This window comes from Fundulus heteroclitus, chromosome 9 (assembly GCF_011125445.2).
Source record: "Fundulus heteroclitus isolate FHET01 chromosome 9, MU-UCD_Fhet_4.1, whole genome shotgun sequence".
In the NCBI taxonomy this organism is placed as follows: Eukaryota; Metazoa; Chordata; class Actinopteri; order Cyprinodontiformes; family Fundulidae; genus Fundulus; species Fundulus heteroclitus.
In genome coordinates, this window is record NC_046369.1 from 31,741,841 (window position 1) to 31,769,089 (window position 27,249).

At 41.1% G+C, this 27,249-nt stretch overlaps 1 protein-coding gene across 10 annotated transcripts in view; it reads left to right on the plus strand.

Annotated features, from left to right (window-relative positions):
- Positions 1 to 27,249, plus strand: part of fryl (furry homolog, like) — an 89,763-nt gene that overhangs the window by 24,228 nt on the left and 38,286 nt on the right. For 3 of the 10 annotated variants that reach the window (XM_021315734.2, XM_036141490.1, XM_036141487.1), the window contains exons 1-18: positions 1,049 to 1,637; positions 14,935 to 15,143; positions 15,402 to 15,455; positions 17,426 to 17,565; positions 17,678 to 17,774; positions 18,486 to 18,565; positions 18,650 to 18,730; positions 18,887 to 19,055; positions 20,130 to 20,222; positions 20,317 to 20,415; positions 20,513 to 20,614; positions 22,259 to 22,303; positions 25,667 to 25,770; positions 26,197 to 26,305; positions 26,400 to 26,486; positions 26,564 to 26,735; positions 26,819 to 26,951; positions 27,043 to 27,150. In XM_021315734.2, the coding sequence (XP_021171409.2) occupies positions 1,565 to 1,637; positions 14,935 to 15,143; positions 15,402 to 15,455; positions 17,426 to 17,565; positions 17,678 to 17,774; positions 18,486 to 18,565; positions 18,650 to 18,730; positions 18,887 to 19,055; positions 20,130 to 20,222; positions 20,317 to 20,415; positions 20,513 to 20,614; positions 22,259 to 22,303; positions 25,667 to 25,770; positions 26,197 to 26,305; positions 26,400 to 26,486; positions 26,564 to 26,735; positions 26,819 to 26,951; positions 27,043 to 27,150 (1,955 nt within the window). In that variant the 5' untranslated portion in view covers positions 1,049 to 1,564. Of the gene's footprint in view, positions 1 to 1,048; positions 1,638 to 14,934; positions 15,144 to 15,401; positions 15,456 to 17,425; positions 17,566 to 17,677; positions 17,775 to 18,485; positions 18,566 to 18,649; positions 18,731 to 18,886; positions 19,056 to 20,129; positions 20,223 to 20,316; positions 20,416 to 20,512; positions 20,615 to 22,258; positions 22,304 to 25,666; positions 25,771 to 26,196; positions 26,306 to 26,399; positions 26,487 to 26,563; positions 26,736 to 26,818; positions 26,952 to 27,042; positions 27,151 to 27,249 lie in introns of those variants that run through there. The other 7 variants (XM_036141488.1, XM_036141489.1, XM_021315736.2 and 4 more) reach the window with 4 other exon arrangements.

Sequence of the window (27,249 nt, forward strand, 5' to 3'; positions counted from 1 at the left end):
ACAAAGCATCTGTTTGTGTCGTGTTTGTTAGCAATGAGCTTGGCCTCGTTTTGCATAACTTGTGTAGTGGCGGACATGTGACGGAGGGAGAGACCGTGGGGGAGAGAGAAATAACGACGAGACTCGGAAGAAGACAAAGAGCATTTGTGTTTTGTAACTTTCCCACTGCTTTTTTTTTTTTTCTTCCTTCTCTCTCTCTCTCTCTCTCCCTCTGAATGTTTTGTTAACAAACTTAATCGTGCCCTTGACTACAAATGGCTGGATGTCATGTGGATCTGTTTTTAGGTCTGTGCATGGGTAGAAATAACCGGCAGCATGTAGCATCAGATAAGCCCCAGTGCGTGGTTCTACCTTTTCCAGTCACATAAACAGAATATTGTGTTTTCCTTTTTAACGCAGTGTCTACTCGGGTCTTTCACTTGTGTGTTTCTGTGTTTGGTAGCTTTCACACCGGGCAGTGAAGTAATGCGAAAAGCATTTTTTTTTTGGACTATGAGATTTTATTATTCTCTCTCAACTGTTGCTTTGTTGGATTTTGGAATGATGTCAACAATTTCTTGCCATTTATTAACACCGTATACACGTTTTTTAAATCTTGTCAGCTGAAAATCTTTGTGTTGGACTCTGTATATTGGAGCGTGCACACCTATGTGCAGTATACACACTCCCTCTCTTCAGCTCCCAGTCTCCGCTTTCCCTCCCACTGCAGTGAGGAATGATGCATCAGCGCTGCTGTGGAGCTTACAGGAAGTGCTGCCTTGATAGGCCAGTGGGGAGGCAGCACAGTAGTAGCTCTGACATGCGTATGCATTGCTGAGCCACGGCCAGGAGACACTCGCAGCATTTTGATGACATCACCCGCCCCCACACTGCGCTCCCGCCTCCCAGCCTTTGCTGTTGAATCGAGCTTTCTCTCTCTCTCTCTGACAGAAAAGAGCAGTAAGAGAACAAGAGCTCGCTGGGAGGGAGGAGGGGCTGGCCATGAACGAATAGCGAGGGAGATTAGGGGGGGGAAAGGAGGAGGGTTTCTGACAGTGTTAGCAGGCTACAACTGGCACACGAATAACCCACAGGAAGACAGAGGGAGATGGAATATTACTGAATCCTGACTCTTCATGTTGCTGCTGTTCCTCCTTGTGTGATGGGCAAAAGTTCCTCTGCACTTTTTGTCCTTTAGCGGTTCTGGATTGTTCTGGGCTCAAACGGGGATGAGGGATTCTGTGGACTGGCAGCCGTGCAGCCGGAGCAGGGTTGGGATACTTTTCTAAGTATATCGAACAGTGCAGTTGCGCCTCTTTAGTTGACAGGTCGGAGAAAAGGGAAAACTTGTCACAATTTTAAAATTGGCCTTTAGCAGTCGTGTCGGGATGTGCCGCTGTAATTTCTCCTGCGGAGGGTAGTGTCCGGCGACGGCTGCGGAAGACGAGCTGGAGGGGAAAGAGTTGCTGGGATTTATTTAACGGCGTGTGGCAGGTGAATATGCTCTGATTTCTGTGGGATGGCCCTAAAATGAAAACCCCGGGAACCCTGTGAGCTTTATGAGCCTTAACTTTTGCGAGCCACCATGCTGAGCCTGCAGGATTCGGTCTTCTTTGAGATCAGCATCAAATCTCTCCTGAAGTCCTGGAGCAGCAGCTGTGAGTACCCTGCCGAGCGCGCATATGTGTTTACATACCTTACCCTTTGCATCCAGATCTATCTACCCTCGGGGGGGCTTTGTACACACTTGCTTGCAAGTCATATCTCAGCTGTATAGATCTAAAAAAAATAAATAAATAAAAAAAAGTTGATGAATGATGGTGTTTAGTCCCAGGCTTGCATAAGGTGCATGCAGGTGGAGGGAATGCAAGTTCTCCTTCGGTAGAGCAGTCCACCCCCCAGAGCTGAGGCTCCTTGCTGTCCTGAAGATAATCTCTCTCCTGATGAGAACGCACTGATTGATGATACAGTTAGCTCTTTAAAGATGTTGTCTGTCTTATATCTTACATCTTTTGAAACTTATCGTAACGTCCAGATCACGGCTTAGTCTGCCTGAGCAGCACTCAACAAATTCCAGTTCCCCATTTCTAAACCTCCTCTTCCTTTCCTTGGGGACAGCTAATGTTTCCCTGCTATTGATCTGTCTTTTAGCTTCCTCCTATTATTAGCTTTCTGTCCGTTCTGTAATACATTAGGAATCAAAAACCACTTCCTGTTCTGTGTCATTGAAAGACATTTATAGTCTAACACTGTCCATACATAAAATGAAACCACGAGATATTCAACACAAATTGGACTAAACATCCAGGCGTAGATCCATTTTAAACATATGATTTATCAAAATTGTTTAGTGAAAGTCTTGTTCCGGCTTGAAGCTATTTACATTTTTGTTATGCATTGCCACACAAACCATAGCTCTGCAGATAATATATGTAAACAACTGGGAAACATGAATCCTTGATAACGGGAACAGAAAGGAACTGGGACTTTGTAAATTACTGTCATTCACATATAAATGTTAAACGTTTTTTTTATGTACAGGGAATAATAAATGGAAACCGATAATCTATCATGTCACGTTTCCAAAAAATAAATCAGATTTTTAAAAGCATTTGATCACAACAGAAAATTCAGTCTCTACTCTCTTTGCGTCTTAAGCTCGATATAAATAAAAGCTCTATAAATACCAGGGATGTCCCAATCAGGATTTTATTTTTTTCCCTAATATTGATCCAAGGAATATAAGATTAGGAATTTGCCCGTATAGCATTAAAATAACATGTTGCATTGCATCAGTACTAAAATCACAGTCCAGTGACCATCAGGATGCTGCAGTCAGGCCTCAGTTTTTCCTAACAGCCAAATTATTTAATTCTAACCAGAGTTTCTGCAGTTCAGCCACAATCTGCTGCTCTCTTGAAAACGTCGCTGGGAGTGCCCAAAAAAAATCCGACCATAGACCAACATCAGATTTTTGGTCAGATTTTAAATTTAGCTGCATTAATCATTTAATAAAAGTATGGTGATACAAATGATGTAATCCTAAAGTGTTTAACAACAACTCAGTATCTGGTTAGAGAGAAGGTCCTACTTGTTTAATGTAGTTGTGGAAAGCTATGCCGTGGATCACAGAATAAAAATGCAATCTACGGGTTCTAGTAAAGCATACATCTCCGTAGTTTTCTGCATTACATTCTTTAAAAGCTGCGAGGTCAAAGCTGCTGCAGGATGGTGGGGACTTTAAGTAATGTTAAGAAGAAAACGATTCTAGAGAATGAAGGTTGATTATAATTGATATTGTTTACACAAGTTACAGCAGTAGTTTCATAATTCATTATTTTCCTGAAATCTTTTTGCATAGTTGTACTTTAATGGCGTCTGTATGCAAAAGCGTCCTGAAGAAGCTGTTGGTGGTGGCGTGCCTGCCGGCCGGGCCTCCTCTTGTTGCCAGCCTGTGAAAAGAAAGTGGCAGTTGAACACCGTGCAAAGTGAACCTAGACCTGCCGGCTCTTGAAGTTATAATCTGCGTCTGCGCAGGGAGACAGAAGTTAAAACGGTGCAGAACATAGTCGGATACAGCATCATGTAGTTAATAAGGACTTTAGGTGATAATGAAGGGGAACAAAAATGCTTAGTTTAAAAAGAATTTTGAATTAAAATATTTTTCAACCATGTACTTATAGAAGCTTTTACTCTGGCACGTTACACAAAATCCAGCGCAGCCATTTTTCTTCAAGAAGGCACCTAATTATTGAATAGATTAGACCTCTGCGTAATCCAACACTGACTATCCTTGGATGTGTTGAAGACCAAAAACACCTGAGATAAACAAGAACAGATGTTTCAGACATATGGCAGCAGCCATGTCTGCAGTCTTGATGTGCGTCTTTAAAATAACTCATACAGGTTCACACCAAACGCAAACAAGGCATATTTTCTGCATTTATTGCCGGCCATTGGTCGCTTGACATTTCGCCTCTCCCTCGCAAACAATTCTTGTGGACAACACGGCGAGATTTCGCCCACCTCACTTCACAGCATCATCAAACGGAGGACCTGCTGTCCCGCATCGGGGGACGGATTGCCCTCTTTGACGCAAAGTACAGGCGCTCTATCCCCGCTGCAGAGCGCCTTGCTATCTGCCTTCAGTCAGTAAATCAATCAGTGCTCAATAGAAATTAAGCCTAACTGTGTTGTCTAAACATGTAACGGATAATAAAAAAAATTGCGCTTAAAGCTATATTTGGTAATCATGTTATTAAACACTTTTTGTTATACTGGGTACAATGGTTCTTCCATCCGGTAGTAGTAAATACATTGTATTTACAAAAAGGAGTTTAAAAATCGATTGTTTGTCCCACATGCCAGTCATTCTGACGCGCTCACATAACGTCAGTGTCCATGCTCGTTCCTTTTGAGTTTCCGCTTGCTGGCTGTGCATGCATACTTCTAGTGTTTATATATCTGGTTAGCTTAGCGGCTAGGTTAGCGGTTAGCTTAGTGGTTAGCCATTCTTTGTCGCTCCGCTGCTCTCACTGTATTGAACATGGCTGAGAGTCGCAAGAAGCGAACCACGTTCATGTTTATGAGACGAAGAGAAAGGCCTCAGTAGAGAGAAATAAGACCAGAGTGGATTTGGGAGATTTTCTTCATGCAATCCCCCTGAAGATCCAAATAGCAAGGTAAGGCGTCGTTTGCGTCGCGGACCGTTAATTCACTCCTGAATGCGCCTTTATGTAAGGATAACGTGTAAATCACTCGCCCCATTTCGCCTTGTTGCTGTTCGGTGTGAACGCACCTTGAGAACATTATTTTACACGTTCAGCTCACAGCTGTTGCTGAATGGGCTAGTTGGCGCTGAATGACAACAGAGTCTTCCCTCTTTAAAAAAAAGAGGCAAAAACTACTTTCAATATAGTCTTTATTGCTTCTAAAAGAAAAACATAAACACATGCTTGCAAGAAAAGCTTCAGGAAGAAAAGAGTTTCTTAAGCATTGACTTTACTATTAGATCTTACAATATAAAGGGTGACCAGATAAATACATAATATATAAATGTTAAAAGTTTTTTCGTTATTCTAGGTGCAGCTGATCTCTGTCTCTACTCTCCTCCTGGACTAGCATGTGGAGGCCTGACCTCCATAACCTTGATAAGCACCAATATGTGACCAATCTTTATTTCTGGTGGACCCATTGAGTGAGGCACATTTTCTTTAAGTAAACACTTTGGAGCTATGACTTGAACTTGTCAGGTTTTGTAACCCTGAAAGCATGGAGCCACATGATAAGCTTTCAAGGACATATTCTCTCCCACAAGGTAGTTAAAAAGTAAAAGAATAAAAGTAATTAATTGCAGACAAGATCCCCGAAATGCTTGTTTTGTAACATTCGGTGTTGACGGCACAAGCAAATTTTATTCCTTGCACCTAATTTCAAGTAAACAATGGACTGTAGCCTTGGTCTTCCTTATGTTACTTTTGAGCTGCATTCAAGTTCAAACATTTATCGATAGATTTTTGATTTAGGTGGCATCATACCTCTGCTGTAATGTCAGCATTTACCGTACTGTAAACCTTTTGTAGGTATCCTTTATTTTCGAGTATTGAAAGTGCAGCGCCAACCAGTAATAACTTGCCAGGGACTGTGCATGTTGCTACATAATTGCTGAATTGGCACAGCCACGCCATATAAACATTGGCAGTAATTCTTTTGTCTCAAAAAATTGGATGCACTCTTGGCCCTACATTCCAACAGTTTGTATGTGTGTGTGTGTGTGTGTGTGTGTGTGTGTGTGTGTGTGTGTGTGTGTGTGTGTGCGTGTGCGTGATAGGCTGTTGTTTCTTGTTGTCCTGCCAGGGGAATTGAGCAGGCGTTTGGGAGGGCTTGTTTCAACTGTGACAAGGTGGAGCCACTGCTGTAATAGTTGCGTAACCGTATGTGGAGTTAATTTTCCAGGGAACTCTTGCAGAGACTGGTTAGTAGACTTCATGCATCAGAATGTGATAAGCATTTTCATTCACCGCTTTTAGCTGTAGCTTGTGAGTTCTTGCAATAATAAGGGGCGGTTATTAGTTTTTTCTACAGAGCTTTGTGACCATTTTCTCTGGAAAAGGTTCAGTAAATGAAATGTATTTATTTGCAGGTTTCGGTGTGATGAAAATATTCCGTGTAGCAACAGGCTACGTTGCACTTTGGGTTACCCTCTCATGCTGTATTGTGGCGATGAGTTAAGGGATTATTTATGAGAGACGAAAAAGAAAAAATACTTGCTAAACAAATAAATAATTTAATTGTTGGTGTCTTTTTGCTTTGTGTTCATATGAAACATAGACCCAGAATTAGTCTATCCCCATAGTGCTACATAAATGAAAGCTTTTATTTTCATGTCCAGAACAAGATTTTAATAAAAAGGCTGATTCTTGTTGATATCTCCTGTTCTGACAGTAAAACAACTTATTTGAATTGACTTAATGACTTGTCCACATTACCACCTCCTGACTTTCTAAATTATTTTATGACCCATTGAACAAGTGGCACCAAATATACACTATATTGCCAAAAGTATTTGCTCACTAGCCTTGACTCACATGTGAACTTATGTGACGTCCTGTTCCTAATCCATATGCTTCAATATTACGTTGGTTCACCTTTTGCAGCTCTAACAGCTTCAGCTCGTCTATGAAGGCTGTCCACCAGGTTCTGGAGTGTGTTTATGGGAATTTGGGACCATTCTTCTAGAAGCACATTTGTGTGGTCAGACGCTGATGTTGGACGAGGAGGCCTGGCTATATCGGGTTGCGTCAGGAGTCTGTGCAAGACAGTCAAGGTCATCCACATCAAACTCATTCACATCTATATGGACCTTGCTTTGTGCATTGGTGCCCAGTCATGTTAGAAGAGGAAGGGGCAATCTCCTGACTGTCCCCATAATGTTGGGAGCATGGAGTTATCCAAAAACTCTCGGTCTGCTGAAGCATTCAGAGTTCCTTTCACCAGAACTAAGGGGCCATGGTTTACTACACCTGTGGCCATGGAAGTCACTGGAACACCTGATTTTGATGGTTAGGATGGGTGAGCGAGTACTTTTGGTATTCTAGTGTAATACATTACACATGGTGCTTAAATGCACACGAAGAATTCTGTTTACCGTAGTGACTATTGCTAAAGGCTAATTAATCAGGATGATCAGTACAATTTAAAATGTTACCCACCGCACAATGTTGTTGGTGTAAAATATTGCCAAAACCCTTATTTTACAGACTCTACTCTAAAACACTTAAGTTTTCTCAGAGTTCAGTAGGAATAATTCAGAACTTAAAAAATAACTTCTTAATTCTAAGTTTTAATGATAAATTGGATTCAGCTAAAATCTGTGGTCGCATGTTAAAACTGTTCAAAAGAAGAAACTGGGCCCAATGCTCTAATCCGTGCTTGTTTTTCTGTTTTGCATTTGCAAAGCAAAAATTGCAAATTGAGTTTTGGCCCTGGTCTAAAATGTTGTGAAATTTTCTCAGCATTATTTTATTTTTTTATTTTCAAAGATGTGTTCTCTGTGGGTTGGGTTTAGCAGGATTCTTAGCTTGGCATGCCACAAATGACTGGCATGTCCCAGGGAGAAAACGGGAGGGGTTGAGAGGGGACTACAGGCACTGGGCCCAGAAAAAGTTTGTTTTTCCTCTTGCTGTTGATCGGAAAAGTACAATGTAGGCTTGCTCACTTGTGTGAAGCAGTCAACAATCCAGTTTGCCTGTGGTGGAAGAGAAAAGAAAGCATGGAGGGGGTATAGAACACCCCAGCGATTGGATATCAGGAGCAGGCTATATGACATCATTTGGCTGTTAGTGGGCACAGTAAACAAAGAGGGAATTGCTTGAAAGGCCCTCTGTGCTGCTAGATACCATAATGACAACAGAACTGACACTTGCTATCATCCCATACCCCATCACTTTCCACTTTTCATTCACTCTGAGCCTTTCACTACTTGTTATATTTCAGTCAGAACATTTGAGTAAAAAAAATATTTCATGCAAGCTCAGTATGCGCCTTGTTCAGCAAATCTGGAATAAATCAGGGCAGTTAAAGGTTTGGCTTTTCTGCGTGTTTCTACATGTAAGGTTGTTGATCACAAAGGGCAAGAGCTTCCTCATTAGCTTCTCAGATAAGGTATCATTTTGGGCTTCTATGTTTAGTTTTTACTTCATGTGAATCCACTGTTTCAACTGCTGCTGTCTGCAATGGAGCTGGCTTTCTACCCGAAGCAAAAGTAAGCATAGCTATTTTCTGCTGTGGCGGTGTGAACAGGGTTCTTGTACCGTCTGGAAACAGAAACATTTTTCAAGTCTATTTTTACATTGCTTTCTATTCATAAGATGGCATTCTCTGTTTGTTTGCAGCATTGAAAATATTGTTTTCATTGTGGTTTTTGAGTTTCTAATAGAGAAATACAAGCAGCCTTTTGCTGCTTTTATTGGCCAGTGGGATCTTTTTACTTTTGGGCACTAAACCCAGTTTTCTCTACATGTGTTTGGTTTAAATGTCAAACATAGTTCTCTTCTCAGAATTTCATGAAATCGGGGTATTGTTGACCACTGTTTGCAATCAGCAATCACACCGGGGGGTAAAAACTACCTTAAAAAATCTTGAAGGTTTAGATTGGAAACATGTGGAAGTTGTTTAAGTAGATTCACTTTTAGAATCAACAAATTATCTACAGTTAAACTAAGCTAAGAATCTGCCAGGACTTAACTTTAAATTGGCTTGTCATGCATATTACTGATCTATTGTGCAACTCTGTTTGTGTTTTCATGCTTATATCTCCCCATTGTGGAACAATAAAGATGTTCCTTATGTTATGAGGGCCAAATCTTCATATTATGAACAATTATGTGTATACGTAGAAGCGTTTGGAAATTGATTTTGGTAAACAGAATTTACATATTTTAGCCATAATTGCTGTTTTTGGTTAATTAACATTTCCCTGCACTTCTCTTCTTCATTGTTTGAACGGTTTTGAATAAAGAAGGGTTTCTGTGGCAACTAGGAAGAAACAGAAAAAGGCCTTTCCTGCGAGGGGAAGAGGTAAAGGGTCAGTTTACTATTGGCAGGAGTTGGACTATTGAGAACCAGAGTGGAAGTTGTACCGTATTCAAACATAAATTCTCAAACACTACAATGTGCCAGTTGAATAGAAGGAAATGTTGCTGTCTGACCTTATACCTAGAGCTGTTGATGGGTTTAGTTATACGGTTGAAGCACGCAAGGATAAAATAAAATAGGGGTTTTGGAGGCATGACTGACAGCAACAACATCAGAATCGGCTTTAATCAGAATCAGACATACTTTAATAATCCCAGAGATATATATACTTGTATACATATGTATAACAATAGATCCAAATAAAGTGATAGTGACTTGTGCAAGAACAGTGTAAAGAATGAGTAAATGTCAGTTAAGGGGGGGGGGGGGGCTGAATCACTGAGGGAGGTGTTGTAGAGATTGATGGCCACAGGCAGGAATGATGTCCTGTGGCGCTCAGTGGTGCATCTGGGTAAGAGGAGCCTTCTGCTAAAATAGCTCATCTGCTGGATCAGTGTGTCGTGGAGAGGGTGTGAGACATTGTCTAAGATGGACTGTAGTCTGGACAGCATCCTCCTCTCTGCCACGGTCGTCAGAGGGTCCAGCTCCTCCCCCACCACATCACCGGCCCTCCTGATCAGTTTGTTCAGTCTGTTGTTGTCAGCGACCCTCAGCCCGCTGCCCCAGCATGTGACACCATAGAGTATCGTACTAGCAACAACAGACTCATAAAACATCCTCAGCATCGTCCCACAGATGTTAAAAGACCTCAGCCTCCTCAGGAAAAAGAGTCGGCTTTGGACTCTTTTGTAGACGGCCTCGGTGTTTCTAGTCCAGTCCAGCTTATTGTTAAAGTACACTCCCAGGTACTTATACTCCTCCATAGTGTCTACAGGGACACCCTGGATAGAAACAGGGGTCACAGGTGTTTTTGTCCTCCTCTGATCAACTATTAGCTCCTTAGTCTTTGTCACCTTGAGCTGCAAATGGTTCGAAGTTGCCCACCACAGTCCTATATTCCCTCTCATCACCCTTTTCAATGCAGCCAACTATTGCTGAGTCATCAGAAAACTTCTGAAGGTGGCAGGACTCAGTGCAATAGTTGAAGTCTGAGGTGAAAAGGGTGAAGAGGAAGGGGGGGAGGACAGTCCCCTGAGGGGCCCCAGTGTTGCTGACCACCCTGTCAGATGGCCAAGATTGTGCACACAAACAAGGAATTTGACTTCGGTTCAACTTTGCTCCCAATGAACACAAAAACAAAAGTATAAATATGTAGAAAATATAGATTTTTAAAATATGTGTAAATGTACGCAGTCTTTTTACAAAAGAGAAAGACATGGTGCAAAAAAGCATGGTATTGATCCGGGTACTCTGTCTGCCTGGGGGAAGAAACTGTTTCTGGCAGCTGGTGTTAGCAAGTAGCGCTCTGTAGCCCGGACCTGAAGGTAAAGTTTAAACAGTTTGTGTCAAGGATGTGTGGGGTCTGCAGAGATGTTAGCTGCTTTTCCTGACTCGAGACCTGAACAAGTCCTGAATAGAGGGAAAAGCCAGCCCTGATGACCTCCTTTGCAGACCCGACTGAATTTCAAAAATGTTTGATTTTCAACCGACCGTCCAATGCGGTACCGCGCACGTGACGTTACCGTCTCAAGAGCAACGCCCCTTTTGCCGCTTAGGTAGGGCATACAGGAGAGAACGCACGGATAACAGATATGACCGACTTTACAGCCGTTAAACTTTCCCAAGACGATGTCCCAGGCACACGGATTACTGGTCGCACTGTGGAAGAACACACCAACCTTCAGCTCAAACGATGGCTTGAGGTTCGAGGGCTTAAAAAGACGGAAAACTGGCCGAGTTGATCGAACGGTAAGCTTTGTTTTTTTTTCCTGCGCGGCGATCATGGCAGCGTCGGCCGTTTTTTTTTTTTTTTTGTTGTTGTTTGCAATCACCGTCCAGGAATGGGTATATGTTTAATGTTTGTCTCATTTGAAATGTTTTTGAGTAAGCCTGGTAGCAGGCTATCATGTTAGCGCCTGCTACCATGATAGCCTATATGCGATCATGGTAGCAGGCGCTACTTTATTAACATGTCGGCCACCAAAATACTCTTACCTTGACTTGATGTCGCTGGAATTGGGTCAGGATGTTTTTCGGTTGTGCCCTTTCCTCCGACAAAATGCTTGCTACATATGTACTTGAATTTGGTAACTTTTTCCGGGTTGAACTGTTGTGTAGGCCGACCGCCCCGGTGTTCCAAGCGCACACATTTCTCCTTGGCAGTCTTGAAGAAAACATCCTTCATATGCGGCCGATCAGCGTAACTCGAGTCGCTGTTGCCCGTTCCATAGCAACAATGTTTAAAAACCATGGTCTTAGATTTGGAAAAAGCAGTCGTTTACCGAGTAAAACCTAGGCTAACGCACGTCTCTTACAGCGAAACAACGGCGGCTTTCCGAAGTTTGCCCCACTGCGTACCACGTGATGTGACGTCATCGTGACGTTGTGTTTCTAAAAATAGCTCGCGCGCGGTACCGCATTCCTGATCGGGGGGTTGTCATGAGAGGCGAATTGCCCCTCGTTAGCCCCCGCATACTACACGACGCAGGACGCACGATCAAGCTGAAACTCATCCCGATCCAAAAGATTCTCACACGACTGAAGAATCGGCCCGAAAAGGGCCAAAACTCATCCAGTGTATATCCGGCTTAAGGTTGAACTAACCAAACACAAGCAAAACTGAAGAGCAGGCAATAGGGAATCTTATCCTAATCTCAAGTAAATGTTGCAGCACAGGTATGCTGGCCACCTTCAGGTTAAAGATGAGGGACAGTGTGTTCATGGAAATGAACAGTCATACATTCTCATCTGAGAAGACAAAGGATTTAAAAAATGAGTCCAGGAAGCCATTAATGTAGAAAAGGAAAACCCTACTTCAAACAGTGAAGTGTTGCCGCGGCTTATTAATAGTGACTGTCCCCAGTCTCTTTCATTATCAATCAGTCTGATATGTGACCGGAGCACCTCATGTGTGGGTGGCGTATGTGAAAAGCCCACAAGCGTCTTTGATCAAAAAAAACTAAACTGATTTTAAGGGAATTTAGATATTTTGAGATGTTGCTTAGCACTGGTTCTACAGGGCTGGTCTGATCCAAAAAGTCAGGCGATCCTTAAGGCCCCCACACAGAGATACATGTAGAGCACAGTTTTCACAGCCGCATATGCATTGTCACACTAAACTTTTCAGAGGCAAGAAGTCTTCACATCGACCTGTTTTATATGTGACACCGAGCTTGATGCGCTGAGCTGCTCAAGCAGGCGGTCGCAAGGACGCGCAGCATCAGTCCCTCTCTGTTCTCAAAGAAACGGCTCCAGGTTCTAGCTGATCACACTTTTTACCATCCGTTCCACCGCTTTGTCCCACTGGCAGAAAGTCTGTGAATTTGCCACAAGAAATGTAGGTAGTAGTACGCTCGTCTATGAAGGTTGAGATATCCGCGGAGAGTCAGCGCAGAGTCCGCCCAGCTCACAGTATGCACTCAGTACGGCCGAGTATGTGGGAGCCTGTAGTCTGTCACCACGTCGGGAAGTCTGCTAGTGCCCCAGTCTTCTCATTTAGACTTGTTCAACAGGCAAAACGTCAGGAACATGCATGTCTAGTGTCATCGAGGACCCGAACGGCCCAGGCTTTGTGATTCTGTTTTTGGTTAAGAGATCGAGAAAAGATTGCTTATCGAAGAAGTAGAGCCACAGGGGGGTTCAAGGTTTTTGAGACAGCTCTAGGCACCCAAAGTAAAACCCCTGAGATTTGCATAATTTGAATAGGAAGAGCAAATAATCTGAACCACATGCAAATGTTGTGACCAACCTCACATAGATTTGTTTCAGGAAGGAAGCTAATCAAAGTACAGCCGTTGGAGCGTTTCTTTTTCCCCCCACCGGGTTATCTCGTGTCAATGTTCCCTTGTTCTCATAAGTTCCCTTAGTATTTATACAGATTTTACCTGTTTCTTACCATCATTTTATCATCTTAGGGTGGTAAGGATATGTATTAAAGTAGGACATTTTTGTCAGAGGAAAAAATAAAAGTATATATTTTTTAATAGAAAGTTATACTTGCAATATGTAATAGTTTGAAATGGACCACATAACATTGGTGAGACTGAACTAATTTGTATTTTCAGGGGGAAAAAAGGAAAATGTCAACAGTCACCCTTTAAACCATATTTAATATTGAACATTGTGTTATATAATTTTTTTTTCCCTCTGTCTTAGTGGAAACCGTGACACATGCTGTCATAGTACCTAGAAAAAAACCCTAAGCTAGTTTACAAGTACTTAACAAAAGCTGAAGGACTGTTGTTGAGCTTATTTGGTATCAGAGCATCTTTTCTTGTGTCATCAAAAATAAAATGCTAAACAAAGAAAGCAGAAGTAATGCAGAGAAAAGCTCAGGAACCGAAATCTCATCAGCGGACGTATGATGACCTAATGTCAGAAATGGCTCATCAAACTAAAATAAAACTTTGTTAGACACACATTTTTTCATGCCTCACCCCCATAAATGACCTTTTAGTTTTACAAAGCCATTTCATAAGTGTTAACATTGGATAAAAACAAACTTTATCTCTCTGACTCACAAACGCTGCAAAGTTCCAGCTTTAATTCATCATACACATGAAGATTTCTTCTTTATTTTTCAGTAAATTAAAGGCTTACAGTGAACATGTGGACCTGTGTTTGTAGTCAGCCACCAGTTGGCTCGAGTTGGCTTAAGAACATTTAGTTGTTTATATATTTTAAAAAAATCTGGCTTTATTCGTGGTAAATTGACTGACCTGGTGGCTGTAGGTCTTAATTTGTTTAGCAGACGTAAGAATTTTATTAGATCTGAATAAAGATAACCAATTCGGAAATCTTCCAAAGTTTCAAATATACACTTAAAATATTTCCTACTATTTACATTTTCTCCAAGAACAGCATATAAACCTTTGATATAGTTTTTTTTTTATAGTTATCACAATATATTTTATCTGCAAGTTATGAAATGGATTTTGTGGGAATTGTTCTTATTGTTTTTCAGATATTTTGGTTATTTGCAGTTTAAAAAAATACTTTAAATTGGCTTTTTTGTTTCGAGGTTCCTGCCATCGAAATGTCTTTTTATTTAGCTTTCTTATCTTGATTCTTTTAGCAACACCTAGAGACTAATTCTGATTTTCTTTTTAAGAACTATAACACATAACCAATTACACAAACTTTGTTTTCATTTAATTAAATTGACCATAGAAGAAAAAGAAATTGCTGCAGGTTCCTTAATCTTATCATTTTAGAATCCAGCCAAAACTTAGGAAGTTGCAACATGATACAGAGTGTACGTTTTTAAACCTAGCTTGATCTTTCAAGTCTTTCAGAACGACACATCACGAATCTTTTTTGTCATTATATGCTCCCATAAGGGTATTTTGGTGAGGTACTGGCTCAGAGTTCACACACAACACAGATACAAGTCAAGACATAATGTTAAAGTTAAATTCACAGATAACACCTCTTTTAGGATGTTTGTTGATGTTTTTCCAGACCAAAGAGATTTTTGATGCATTAAATGCAGATTTGGGGGGGAAAAAAATTAATATTTCATATTTAACCTGCTCATCACCAGACGGAGCAGCTCAAAGTAAAACTGGCCGTTTTTTATCACTGCCTTTTAGTTTAACATATTACCAAAAATACATACACATATTTCCTTTATAACATATACGTGAACTTTCAGACAACTTTCTATACCTTTACGAGAGCGTTGCCCTTCCTCTGGTCCCGCTGCCTCGACACCGAACCGCACTGTTCCCTGACCTTCTACCCCCTCTGGCTTCTCTGCAGCTTCTCCACCAGTCAGCGGCAGCGTGATTAGACGGCGGGCCCCCTCTTCGGTGACTCCCCTCGCGTGGGAGAAACACAGCATCGCCGCCATGTCGAGCATCACCATCGACCCCGAGCTCAAGCCTGGGGAGTTTGTCATCAAGAGTCTGTTTGCGGAGTTTGCCGTGCTTGCCGAGAAGAAGATCGAGATGGTGATGGCCGAGCCGCTGGTGAGTTCACGAAGACTGTGAAAGATAAAGTCACGAAGACAGGAAATTATAAAGAGATGCAGCCTTTTGGGGTCTCCAAGTAATTTCTGAATAGTGGGTTAAATGGGGGATCAACTGGCATGATGGGAGAGCGTTGAGAGTAGAGACTCATGTTATTCCTCTACATCGTTTCTATTTTTGAAAAGCTGCTTGACTGAAGGTTTGCTGTAATAACCCTAACCCTTATTTGTCTTTATTTTCCTCTGTGTTTTTCGCTAGGAGAAACCACTATCCCGATCTCTCCAGAGGGGAGAAGATGCACAATTTGATCAGGTCAGCGCTGTTGAGAACTGTGCTTTTAAACAACAATACCCAAAGCACTTAACACAAAGAGACTCTTTTAAAGGGGAACTACGCAATCCGCCAGAGCTCCAGTTGTGTCGGTGTCCGCTTGCAGAACATAGAAGTTTGTCTGATTAGTCCTCTAACTCGCTGTTAGAAGTCTCTGACCAGCCTTTCTAAACCTCGGTACATGTGCATAACTTGGTGGGTAAAGAAACAATGAGAAGGTTTACATTTAGTCATAGACTTTAACCCTATGGTTTATGACTAAAGTGATGTGCACAGAGTGGGATGTCCTTTTGAAAACCTCCACTCCCTGGACAGAGCTCGCTCCTCCAGTCGAAGCGCATCCCATAATGACCATCATTGAGACCCGACGTCCCATATGGATGCATAAATGTGCCACCGTCATTGCCCCTCAGCAGCAACTACTCCCTCACCTCTGAATGTGTATGCAGCATTTGAGTCTCCAATCAATCCCCCACTCAATGGGCTGTCTATCCCTCTTCTGCAGCTGCTGCAGATCTCTGTACAATAGGCCGGCCCGCTGCTGAATGCTTTGTTCAGCAAAACACAAAAGCCAGCGAGGATATGGTATAGATCCAGCCGTCCCCATTGTGAGTGAGAGAGAGAGAGAGAAAACGGGCATATAGAGCGCGAAAGTGAGTGTGTAGAATCGCTGTGTCATCCTCGGCAGTAAATCTGCATCGGGTGCTGAAGTGTATTTGGCCAGCGCCATAAGGGCAGAGGGAGGAGTTGCATAACTCTTCTGCCCATCGTCCATCACGCACTGCCTCCTCTGCACTGTGCCGGCCCTTAGACTCGCCAGAATATACGTAAACCCTTAAACAGCACTGACCACTCTACTTCCTGTATTGTTTATTGGCTAAAAATCGTCCTTTAAAGTAGTCACCTCCCATTCTTCATGTTTTAAGTTACAGCCAGAACCCTTAGTGTGTTTCAGGGGGATTTAATGGCAAAGACCAGCACACAGTAAAGTATAGTTTTGAAGAGAAAGGAAAATGAAACATGGGTTTCAAAGTTCAAATATCTGAGAACTGCAGCTGCAACTCTTTGGGGGTATCTTAGCCTTAAAGTTTTGCCTATTCCTATTTACCAGTGAACAGCAATTTAGAAGTTTTGCCTCAGATTGCTTTAACTTAGCTGTTCTTATTTATGACAATGCTTTGCTCTAAACTATTTCATGGAAGCTCAGGCTGGTTTGGGTTATTGTCCTGCTGGAAAGCAAAACTCCTCCTCACTCTCAGCTCTTTTGCAGCCTCTATAATATGCTGTTTTCCAGGTTTATTTTACCCTCAGCAAAGTGCTGCCACCGCCATGTTTTACTGTGGGGACAGTAGCTTCAGGGCCAGTAGGCAGTGTTGGTGTTGTGACACCCAGCATTTTGTATGTAAATCACTTCGGGTAATGTTGATCGTAGCTTACCAGACCAGGGTTATCGTGTAACAAAAATTACAAATAAACAGAAGTTTCTGGGTGTAATGTGACAAACTGTGAGAAAGTTAAGGGGAGTGAATGCTTTTGCAAGGTTATGCTGCTGATTTTGACACAGGCACCAATTTTTCTTTGCCCTCCTCTTTTGTACTTATCCTTAATAGGTTTGGTTCTTGATTTCTAAAGTTTCTGCAAACTGGACACCCTTTTAAAGCATATTTATAAGTAGATTTGCTAAATCCATCCATTTAAAGGAAGGCTGCAAGTTTTCTCTAAATGGTTTAATCAGGGTTTATGTGGAGGTGTCTAATGTAAAAACCTTGCCTTTAGTTATGTAATAGTGCTGCCAACATGTCATCTTTAATTATGGCTAGATATTTTATTAATGCTCCTAGAAGCCCATGAATGTTATTGTTTGGCTATCTTTCAGGAAGTTCTTGCATATTTAGCTTTTTACAAAAATGTTGTTCTGAAATTTTACCTTTTTTTTCCAAATGTCGTTTCAGTTAATAAGCTCTATGAGCTCAATAGCAGAACACTGTCTACCCTCCCTCCTGCGCACACTATTCGACTGGTACCGGCGGCAGAGCGGCAATGAAGACGAGCCTTATGAGTACCGACCTCGCTCTAGTACAAAATCAAAAGGGTAAAACCATCCTTTCTTGGTTCCTATCTTCTCTTTTTTTTCTCTCCTTGAACAAATGAATTGTGTACCTAAAATGACTTTGTGTACAATGAATGTTTTTGCTGCTTTGCAGAGATGAACAGCACCGGGATAAAGATTACCTCCTAGAACGACGGGACTTAGCCATAGATTTTATTTTTTGCTTAGTTTCAGTGGAAGTTCTTAAACAGGTGAGGGATCCTATTTTAATGCTTCAGTTAAATAATATTCACTACTTATGAAGTATTTTCTGGTTTTGTGGCAAACAACTTAAAAAAATATGGGTTAGTGTATTGTACCAAAGTTTCTACGAATGCTTGTAAATTTGATTACTTCAGGAAAATATCCTTTTAAATTTTTTGCAATATCTGCTTCAATTCTCAACTAATATTTTGTGCGTAGTAGCCTTTATTTATTGTATGTAGTTTGTCGTGTCCGCTTTCAGTGTTGCATTTGTCGTTGTATGGTTTCAGATCTAGGCTTGCACAGACCATTCAGAAGTACTTCTCACTGTGTTCTAATCAGCTACTGTGGCTGTTTATTTGATCAATATGCTGATCACCAGTGATATGTAAACTAAGATGTTTATTTTTTTTACTAGGTGTCTTTATGCTTTGTAGCTCAGACTTTCACTAATGTTGCCCCGATGACTTTTCCTGCATGGGAACAGAGATAATAAATGCAGTGGCTGGCGACATACCAACTTCCAGCTGAGAGTGTTTCTAAAGTAGATTGTTCAAATCAAAGCTCCATTCTGAGGAGGAGGCCAGTCCTTGGAGACCCGAGCGGTGTTGTCCTTGGCTTTGCTAATGCAGGGAGGACACTGATGGGGCTGCAAAGAGAAAGAAGACTGGACTATCAATGCTTCTAATAAGACTAATGATGCCATGTTTACGCCACAGATTCCTCTTCATCCAGTGCCGGATGTTTTAGTACATGAAGTTCTAAACCTGGCGTTCAAGCACTTTAAACACAAAGAGGGGTAAGTAAGCGTAATTCCAGAGGTTACCATGATAATTAATGCTAGAGTTCAAGGTTTGAATACACACCTTTTAATCTTTTGCAGATACAGTGGGCCCAACACTGGGAACGTGCACATCATTGCAGACTTGTATGCTGAGGTCATAGGAGTTCTTACTCAGTCAAAGTGAGTGTGCTGAAGTATAACTTCAGGCATGTGCCCAGTCCCTTAATCGCTTTTTTATTGTTTCGTAACCTGTTTTTATTTTTAACACCACTTCTCTTACTAACTCCTTAATTATGGTGGGATTATTTAATTAGCATAATGTGTTTGTTTTTTCAGGTTCCAGGCAGTGAGGAAGAAATTCATCACAGAACTGAAGGAGCTACGGCAAAAAGAGCAGAGTCCCTACGTAGTGCAGAGCATCATCAGTCTCATCATGGGCATGAAGTTCTTTCGGGTCAAAATGTATCCTGTGGAGGACTTTGAGGCTTCTTTTCAATTCATGCAGGTAAAATATTAGCTTTATGTATAATTTTCCTGTAGTGTATGCATTAGTTTGCCTTGCTTGCTTCCCTCAGTCTTTTTTGTTTTTGTTTTTCCATTGTTACAACAGTCGAAGTTTTCCGAAACTGTAGTCTGTCTTGGATGTTGCCACGAATTATGAATGCAACAACTTTATTTCCATTCTCTGCCATTGAGTAAAAAAGTGTTACATCAGTATTACTTTTTCCTAATTAGTTTATTCCGATATCATGTTGCGTATTTGTAGGATGTCAGTTATTTCCTTCTTATATCCTGTGTAGGAATCCTTATTCCTCCTCACAAGCCAACATTAGGCAGATTTCAGTATTTCAGTGTCTTAAACAACAAAACGGGAGATTAAAAGGCTGCTGAGAAAGTTTTCTTAATAGTCATGGAGAATATGTGTTTATGAGAGTTAATCTGAATTACAGTATTTACTTACACCTTTAGCTGCTTCCAAATAAAATTAAGCCCTCGTAGAAATTAACCAAAATTCTTATTTCTCTTTAGGAACATTAAATGATAACAATCTATGTTACTACATTCTGGGTAAATTGAAAATGTTACTGTCTTAGCAATACTATGTTTGTAGTAAAGCAAAACAAAGTGCTTAATATGTAGGAGACCCTTACTCATTTCAAAAGGGTTGCCAACATTTCCTAATGCAGCTTGTTCCCTGATGGACAGAACTGGACTCATTATAAGCATAACATAGCAACTTTGCAGTAATATTTTCAGCTTTCTGTTCGTTTAAAGTCGATCAGCCAGAAAGAACGGCTGGCCGGGTTTTAAACTCCTGGCTGGTGATTAAATTGGCTAAATCTCAGCGTTCTCCACTCAGTGATGACTTCCACTCTGAGAAGCGTTGTTGGTGTGACCTGGTAGTTCTGGGTGGTTGTTATCTATTTTTTAGTGTTTTTTTTTTCTTTTTGTTTCTTGGTTTCAAGTGTAAAATCAGCTGATTTAAATTATCTCTGCTTCTCTGTCTAGACCACATTGTCTAGGTTTTTACACAGATCCTCTATTATTCTTTACATTTATTCTGTCCTTGTCTTTGTAGGAGTGTGCCCAGTATTTCCTTGAAGTCAAGGATAAAGACATAAAGCATGCTCTAGCTGGTCTTTTTGTTGAAATCCTCATTCCTGTCGCAGCTGTAAGTAACATTGGGCCCACTATACTTCTGTTCTGTTTGCATGGAAGTCGAATGTCATTTTTTATTTTAAGATGAATGTTTTACTCCTTCTCAGGCGGTGAAAAATGAAGTCAACGTGCCGTGCTTAAAAACGTTTGTGGAGATGCTCTACCAGACAACGTTTGACCTTAGTTCCAGAAAGAAGCACTCTTTGGTAATAATAAACAGCCCAACATGTCCGTAGAGATATTTCCGACCCAATAAACAAGTCATTATCTAATGCTGATACTGTTTGTTTTCTTCCTCCCCAGGCTCTTTATCCCCTGGTAACATGCTTGCTGTGTGTGAGTCAGAAGCAGTTCTTCCTCAACAACTGGCACATCTTCCTCCAGAACTGCCTCTCACACCTCAAGGTACTGACAACCACAGAGTTTACACCAAATTCGTTTCAGAAAGACCCGTAACCTTTCTCTAATTAAATCATTTTAAAAGACACTATAGACGGCAGTACACTTTATTACAGATTCATTACAGTTTTTAGCAACTCTAGTTGAGCGTTTTCAATATTTGAAGTTGTAGCAAGAATCAAACTACTTGGCTGTATGTTCCTATACTCAGTTTATGTTGCATGAACGGCAAGCATGTATATCATTGCATATTACCTAGTGGTGCTATGATAGCTCATAGTTAGCATTTATGTAGGTTATGGTTTTTAGTAGTGTGCTCTGTGTTTTTGTCTAAATATCATAATGTGATTTCCCTTTAATTATCAATAAAGCAGATCTGAACAGAATAGCACTTGATTTCATAAAAACTCCACCTTTTTAACTAATCTCTGGTATAGAAATGCAGTATGAGTTTAAATGAGCAAAATGCAAACGTGTCATAAACAACGAGTTGCTGTTGCCAACTCGGTCTCAAGGCCACCGTAAAGGTTTGCAAAGCCCAACACGCCACAGCGTGCTTGCGATCACATCTCAAGTGCTGTTTTACCTCAGGTCTTTTATTGACTTCTTGTAAACCAATTAAAAACAGATCATGCCTATCTTCCTCTTGTTCCTGACCGTTGAACCCAGCGACTGATTGACCAAATCGCTAACTGACTGACAGACTCAATGAGCCTCTCCTCCTCTAAACACTGATCGCCTCAATGTGGATGCTGTTTGATCTAATGGGACGTTGAAATGCAGTTGTCATTCATTCATTGTGATGGTAATTTCCAGCCAATTTGGGCAGTCTATTCTAGCGTTCCTGCTGCATTTAAAAATGGGTGTCTCAAGTCTATGGATTTGTCTGTTTGTTTGATGATTTCAGTAATTTACTTCTCCATCCAACGACTTTAATTCTGTGGGTACTCTTGACAGCGGTCCATGATCAAAATGACTCTCTCTACGCCTGATTAGCAGCCATTCTATATCAAATGTAATGCAAATATAAGCAAATGCACAAAATATAAGGACTCATTTAAAACCTAATGTACTTGAGTTGAAAAGATGAGAAATATTTCCCCCTTTACCAACGTCGACCAACATTTATATCCATAAAGCCTGGTGCCCACAGGGTTAAACGAGGACATTTTACATATTGAGGGTGTTGGATCTGGGTTTGAATCAAACGTTAAGTTGGCCGTGGCTCCTTGTTGGTGGGCTCGAAGAGGCAGGCGCTGCTGGCATAAATTTCTGAGTGTTTCATGTCATCTTCTTTCTGTTGAAGCCACCCCTGTCTGTTTTCTTTGTCTCCTTGTCTGATTTCCAAACTGGAGCACACACCCTAGTTTCCTTCGCATTCATACACTAAAATATGCTCTCGACACTGAAATGCATTTAACTGAACCTAAATGAACTGTAATCTTGTTATACTAACATGCAACTTGATCCCCAAGGGGCATGTTGAACAGTTCATTGTGGCTCTCATGTCATTTTCACAACAGTGAAGTTAGTTTGTGCTTTTCTTGTCATATTTGTTCTGTTTTTGTTAATAACTTGCATGTGTCCCTCCCCGAACCCCACATTCTTTGTTTCCTGTCACTTATGTTTTCTGACGTTGACTCGCTCCAGATGCCGTCTAACAACAGCATCAGAAAGCAGATTGAGACACTGCAGGTGAGTTATCCAGTGTCAGTGCGTAGCCTGGTGCTCCGCCGCCTGTAACGGTCCATATCAGGATGCAGGGTGGGCGGTAAAAGGTCTGCTTGCTTGGCTGAAGCCTCGAGTTTTGCTGTTTTGAAATTGTAGTGAACTTCGCATCAACAGAGAAGTTCGACAGCTGAACTACTTGGAACGCGTGAGGTTGATCTGTTTGATTGAACCAGTTTGTTTAACGCGATGCTGCTGATTACTGCGGCATGTTGAGAAAAGTTGCTATTTAGTGGTCATTGGTGTTATTAAGGATGAATTGTTGGGAAAAGGTGACAAAAAATGTTTTACTTGAATAATAAGCTGGCATTATGTAGTAAGTACTCCTTTAATGGTATTTCATTACTAAAGCTAGATTAATCTGTGTTATGTTGTTATATGTGGCAACAAATGTGACACCAACACTCCTCAGTGTGGAAGTTACTGCATTAAGAGGACTCAGATGTTTCCAGAATCAGGGAGGTGTTTATAAATGAAGGTAGTAGAAGCACAAAAGCTTAAAGAGAAACTTTTTACAGAGGGAATGGCAGCTATTCAATCAGGCTGTCACTTTAAAACAAGGGGGATGCTCTTAGCAGATAACAGCAGGCTGAATGTGTCACCTCATAGGGTTTCATCCTTTTGAATAGTTCACTTCTTCTCTCACTGGACATTCTGGGTTAGGAAATGTTAGCTTTACTGTGAGTTTGAAAAGATCACCACAGGTCAACTTAAGCCTGCTACCACGCCCCCAAAAGTTTCGAATAGCACTCCTTTGTAAATATAGACACCTTAATGGTACGGCTCATAAAGATCACTGCGATCAACCAATTGTTAACAATTCCTGGACAGAAATCGTCGTCACTCCTGGAAGAACGTAAGAGGCTTTAAAGTATTAGAGATGGCTGTGTTTTCTACTTCTACCTGTAGTTGGATGTAGTACACTTGGCGTAGGAGCACAACGCTGCCCTCTAGAGTCTAGGAAAATAGTGCTAATTTAGAGGAAAAGCCGCACGGAGCATAGATGCCGCAGTCGTTGTTCGCACGTCTCATTTCGGCGTGAAACGTGCGTGCCTGAGGCATAAATCGAGCTTTACTCTACAAGGAATACGGACAGGGACTGTTGTTTACAGTTAGTAATGCTAACCTCGCTAATATCGCACAAAGCTCATTTTATTTCAGCTGCTTAGCATTTTGAAATGATCTTGTTGAAAAAATATCAGAATATCTTTTGATGGACTACAAGATTATAGATTGTGAGCTATAATCTTTTTAAACAAGAGACATGCTGTAGTTATTTTCAGTTTGGTTTTGTTTGCAGAATTACCTCCACTTTACTATATTAATCCTTTAGGCTGTACTTGTTTTATTGTTCTATAAACATTTCATAGCTAAATGGGTCAAATTTCAATAAGGCATATACTGAGAAAAGTGCTTTGTGGTTTACAGTTTCTTAAGAAAAATGTAACAAGTCCTTAATCAGTAGGTCAGAGCTTTACAAAAGCAGAGATCAGAAATCAGCAACCAAATCTCCGATTTGTGCACTTTTAAAAAAAAAATTTTTTTTGAAAGACTGTTTGGTATAAAAAGGATTATTGAAGAGCTTTTTACACAACCATGTGATGCAGGGAAATGGAGATAAAGAAATCTAAGGAGCTCATAAGTCTAGCAACCGTTTTTGTATCTAGAGACCTACAATTATTTGGGTTCTGCCCGTCATCTGAGAGCTTATAAGGCAAAAGGATTCATTTTTAAATGGACAGGCTTAGAGACCGAAAAAAATGCTAAACAGCTAATATGTTTCTCTGGATTCTGCTGCACATTTCATTTTGACCCTTTTAGGTCCATTAGAAATTGAGACGATTTTAGGAGTAAATTGAAATTATCGTAAATTATTGTGTTAAAACCAGGAAAGAATTATTATTTTTTTTTTTTATTATTTCTGGGACTTGGTGATTTAATGCCTAACAGCTGGATGCTTGATGGAGCCTCAAAGGACAAAAGAATTTCTGTTGGCTAAATAATACTCTGTTGATACTATATGACAAAAAGTTAAAGAATTCAGGTATAATGCAATATGTAATATTTCGCAGTATTTGAGTTTAGAGCTCCAAAACTCTTAATTTCATAAATTTTGAGACACTGTTGTAATCCTTCCTTCTCGTTTTAATTGTATTGACGCATTCAACTCATAAAGTGTTAAATGTGTACCTTTGGTGTCAGGTACTGTGTTTTACTGATGGTTCCTCCTCTGTTGTGTAAAGCTACTGCAACAGGAAACAGTATTTCTGTTCGTGTTTTAGGGCCATTACGCTGCAAAGGCTCTGATGCAGGGCCCTGTTGCACAAGGCAATTACCGTTTCTGCCATAACGGGCAAAATCAGAACAGTTGTTTTGGTTTTCGAATGCAAATAACTTTTTTTAAGCAGGTGAAAGACTGCATTAGGGAAGTGAAAGTACACTTTTATTATATCACTATGCTTCAGGGTTTTTCATCCATTCCACGGTCAGGTTTAAGTTCAGGGAAGCGACCTCAGTTACTGCTTTAGTTGTGGGTTTTGCAAGAAAGTTGATCATGTAATTAGTTGCTTTTATTCACTATTTATACGTAGTTCTCTTATCAGTTTAACTGATATGGTAGATTGGTAAATGGGCTCACATTGAGCCGCTTTATTTGACAAATAAGGTTTTCCTTTCTAGTCATCTGATTTGTTCAATGTGCTGGCTGAAATAATAATAAAGTGGTGCTAAAGAAGTGGCGTGTTGTTTGGAAATCAGTAAACCACCTTGAACCAGTCCAACCTACCTGCAGGTTGGACATATCCACCACCTCTTCCTTTGGTGGTTAAGAATTTCAACTATGAGGCGTCTTTATGATGCTCGTTTTGTCTGTTCAGTGGTAATCTGGTAGCCGTTCTCTTTTTATAAAAAGTTATATATTTGATCATAAATCACTGAAAGGTTGTCTTAATTTTAACTATACTTATTTCCTTGAGTTTGGATTTGCCACATTAGAGTGGACACAAACCAGAGTGGTGAAAGTCCTGCTAAAGAACTAAATGCATGTTGGGTTATCAAGGAAAAGCAGCTCATAAACTGTCACAGTTTCGCTTCCGTCACTATAATCCCACGTGTGCTTGTAAGTAAGACTTTCGTAGATAAGTGTTTGGTCTATTGAAAAGAGTGAAATGTTGTATTGCTGTGTTTCAGAGTGACTGTCTGCATACAGCTGCAACATATGTTTCTTTGGTGCCTAACTTGCCTCCATTCTCACAGGTGACTGATGACGTTTTCAGCATTAATTTGCTTGCTGACAGAATTATGTTTTTTTTTTTTTTCTTCCATCTGTAGAATAAAGATCCCAAAATGTCCCGTGTGGCGCTGGAGTCGCTCTACAGGCTGCTCTGGGTCTACATTATCAGAATCAAGTGTGAGAGCAACACTGTCACGCAGAGGTCAGTTGCATAACCAGCTGCAGCTTAACCATTTAAATGGTCCCACCCAATCAATCTCCATACAACTCACTCCCATCAAACCCTTTCTCATAAAAAAAATCTGGTGTTTAACAAAAGCGTTCCTCGTTTAACCTTTTCACATTTTGTCACATGCAAACCACAAACTTTCGCGTAAACACCGCTGGATACTAAAGCACTCCACAGTTTCCAGATTTGTATTTGTAATCCGGACAGCATTTTCCTCCTGCTTCACAATTGCTTTATGTTTTTGTATTGCAAGATATCCCTTAATGCATTGAGTTTGAGGTTATAAAATTAGAAGGTATAAAAACATTTTCTTTGAAGGTATAACATGACTTCTGCGGGACACTGCAGTTGGTGCCATTCAGTGCCAGATATGCTTATTGCCCTGTTTTTACTCCTCAGTCGACTGCTCAGCATCGTGTCAGCACTTTTTCCCAAAGGCTCCCGCAGTGTGGTGCCCAGAGACACGCCCCTCAACATCTTTGTCAAGATCATCCAGTTCATAGCCCAGGTCAAGACCGGAGCGCAACGTGCGGGGAAAGAATAACGTACACGCCGCATGGGCGCGGATGGGTTTAACTGTCTTGTTTGTTTGGGTATTGCAGGAGAGGCTGGACTTTGCTATGAAGGAGCTCATCTACGACCTGCTGTGTGTGGGCAAGTCTCACAAAACCTTCACCATCAATCCCGAGGTAAAGAATAGATGGGAGTTAACTATAGGCATTGTCGTTGTCTGTTTCCGTCCTCACAATAATTTCTGCCCCACCAGAGGATGAATATTGGATTGCGAGCCTTCTTGGTGATTGCTGACAGCCTGCAGCAGAAAGATGGGGAGCCTCCGATGCCTACAACTGGGATCATCATGCCTTCTGGGAACACCCTGCGTGTCAAAAAGATCTTCCTTAACACCACGCTTACTGACGAGGAAGCAAAAGTGATCGGTAGGTTTAATGTTTGGATAAGGCATATTTGCTTATTGGGGTGGTGTGTTCATATTATTCTAAGTTCGCTGAGTTTTTTCCAGGCATGTCGATGTACTATCCACAAGTAAGAAAGGCTTTGGATAACATCCTGCGTCACCTGGACAAGGAAGTGGGACGCTCAATGAGCATGACGAGCGTTCAGATGTCGAACAAAGAGCCTGAGGATATGATTACGTATGTAAACAACACATTGATGCGTACTGTTAGCTTCCCGCTCTGCTGTGTATAACTTACTTACAACAGCTTTTTATTAACTGTGCTGCAGGGGCGAGAGAAAACCAAAGATTGATCTGTTCCGGACATGCGTGGCTGCCATCCCAAGACTGATACCAGATGGCATGAGCAGACAAGAACTAATAGAGCTCCTGGCCAAGTACTTCACCCTCCATAACCCTCCTCAGATGCATCAGCTCGCGCCATCTAGGAGCTTCGGCGGCACATCTAAAACCTGTCCAAATCTGGTCCGCTCTCC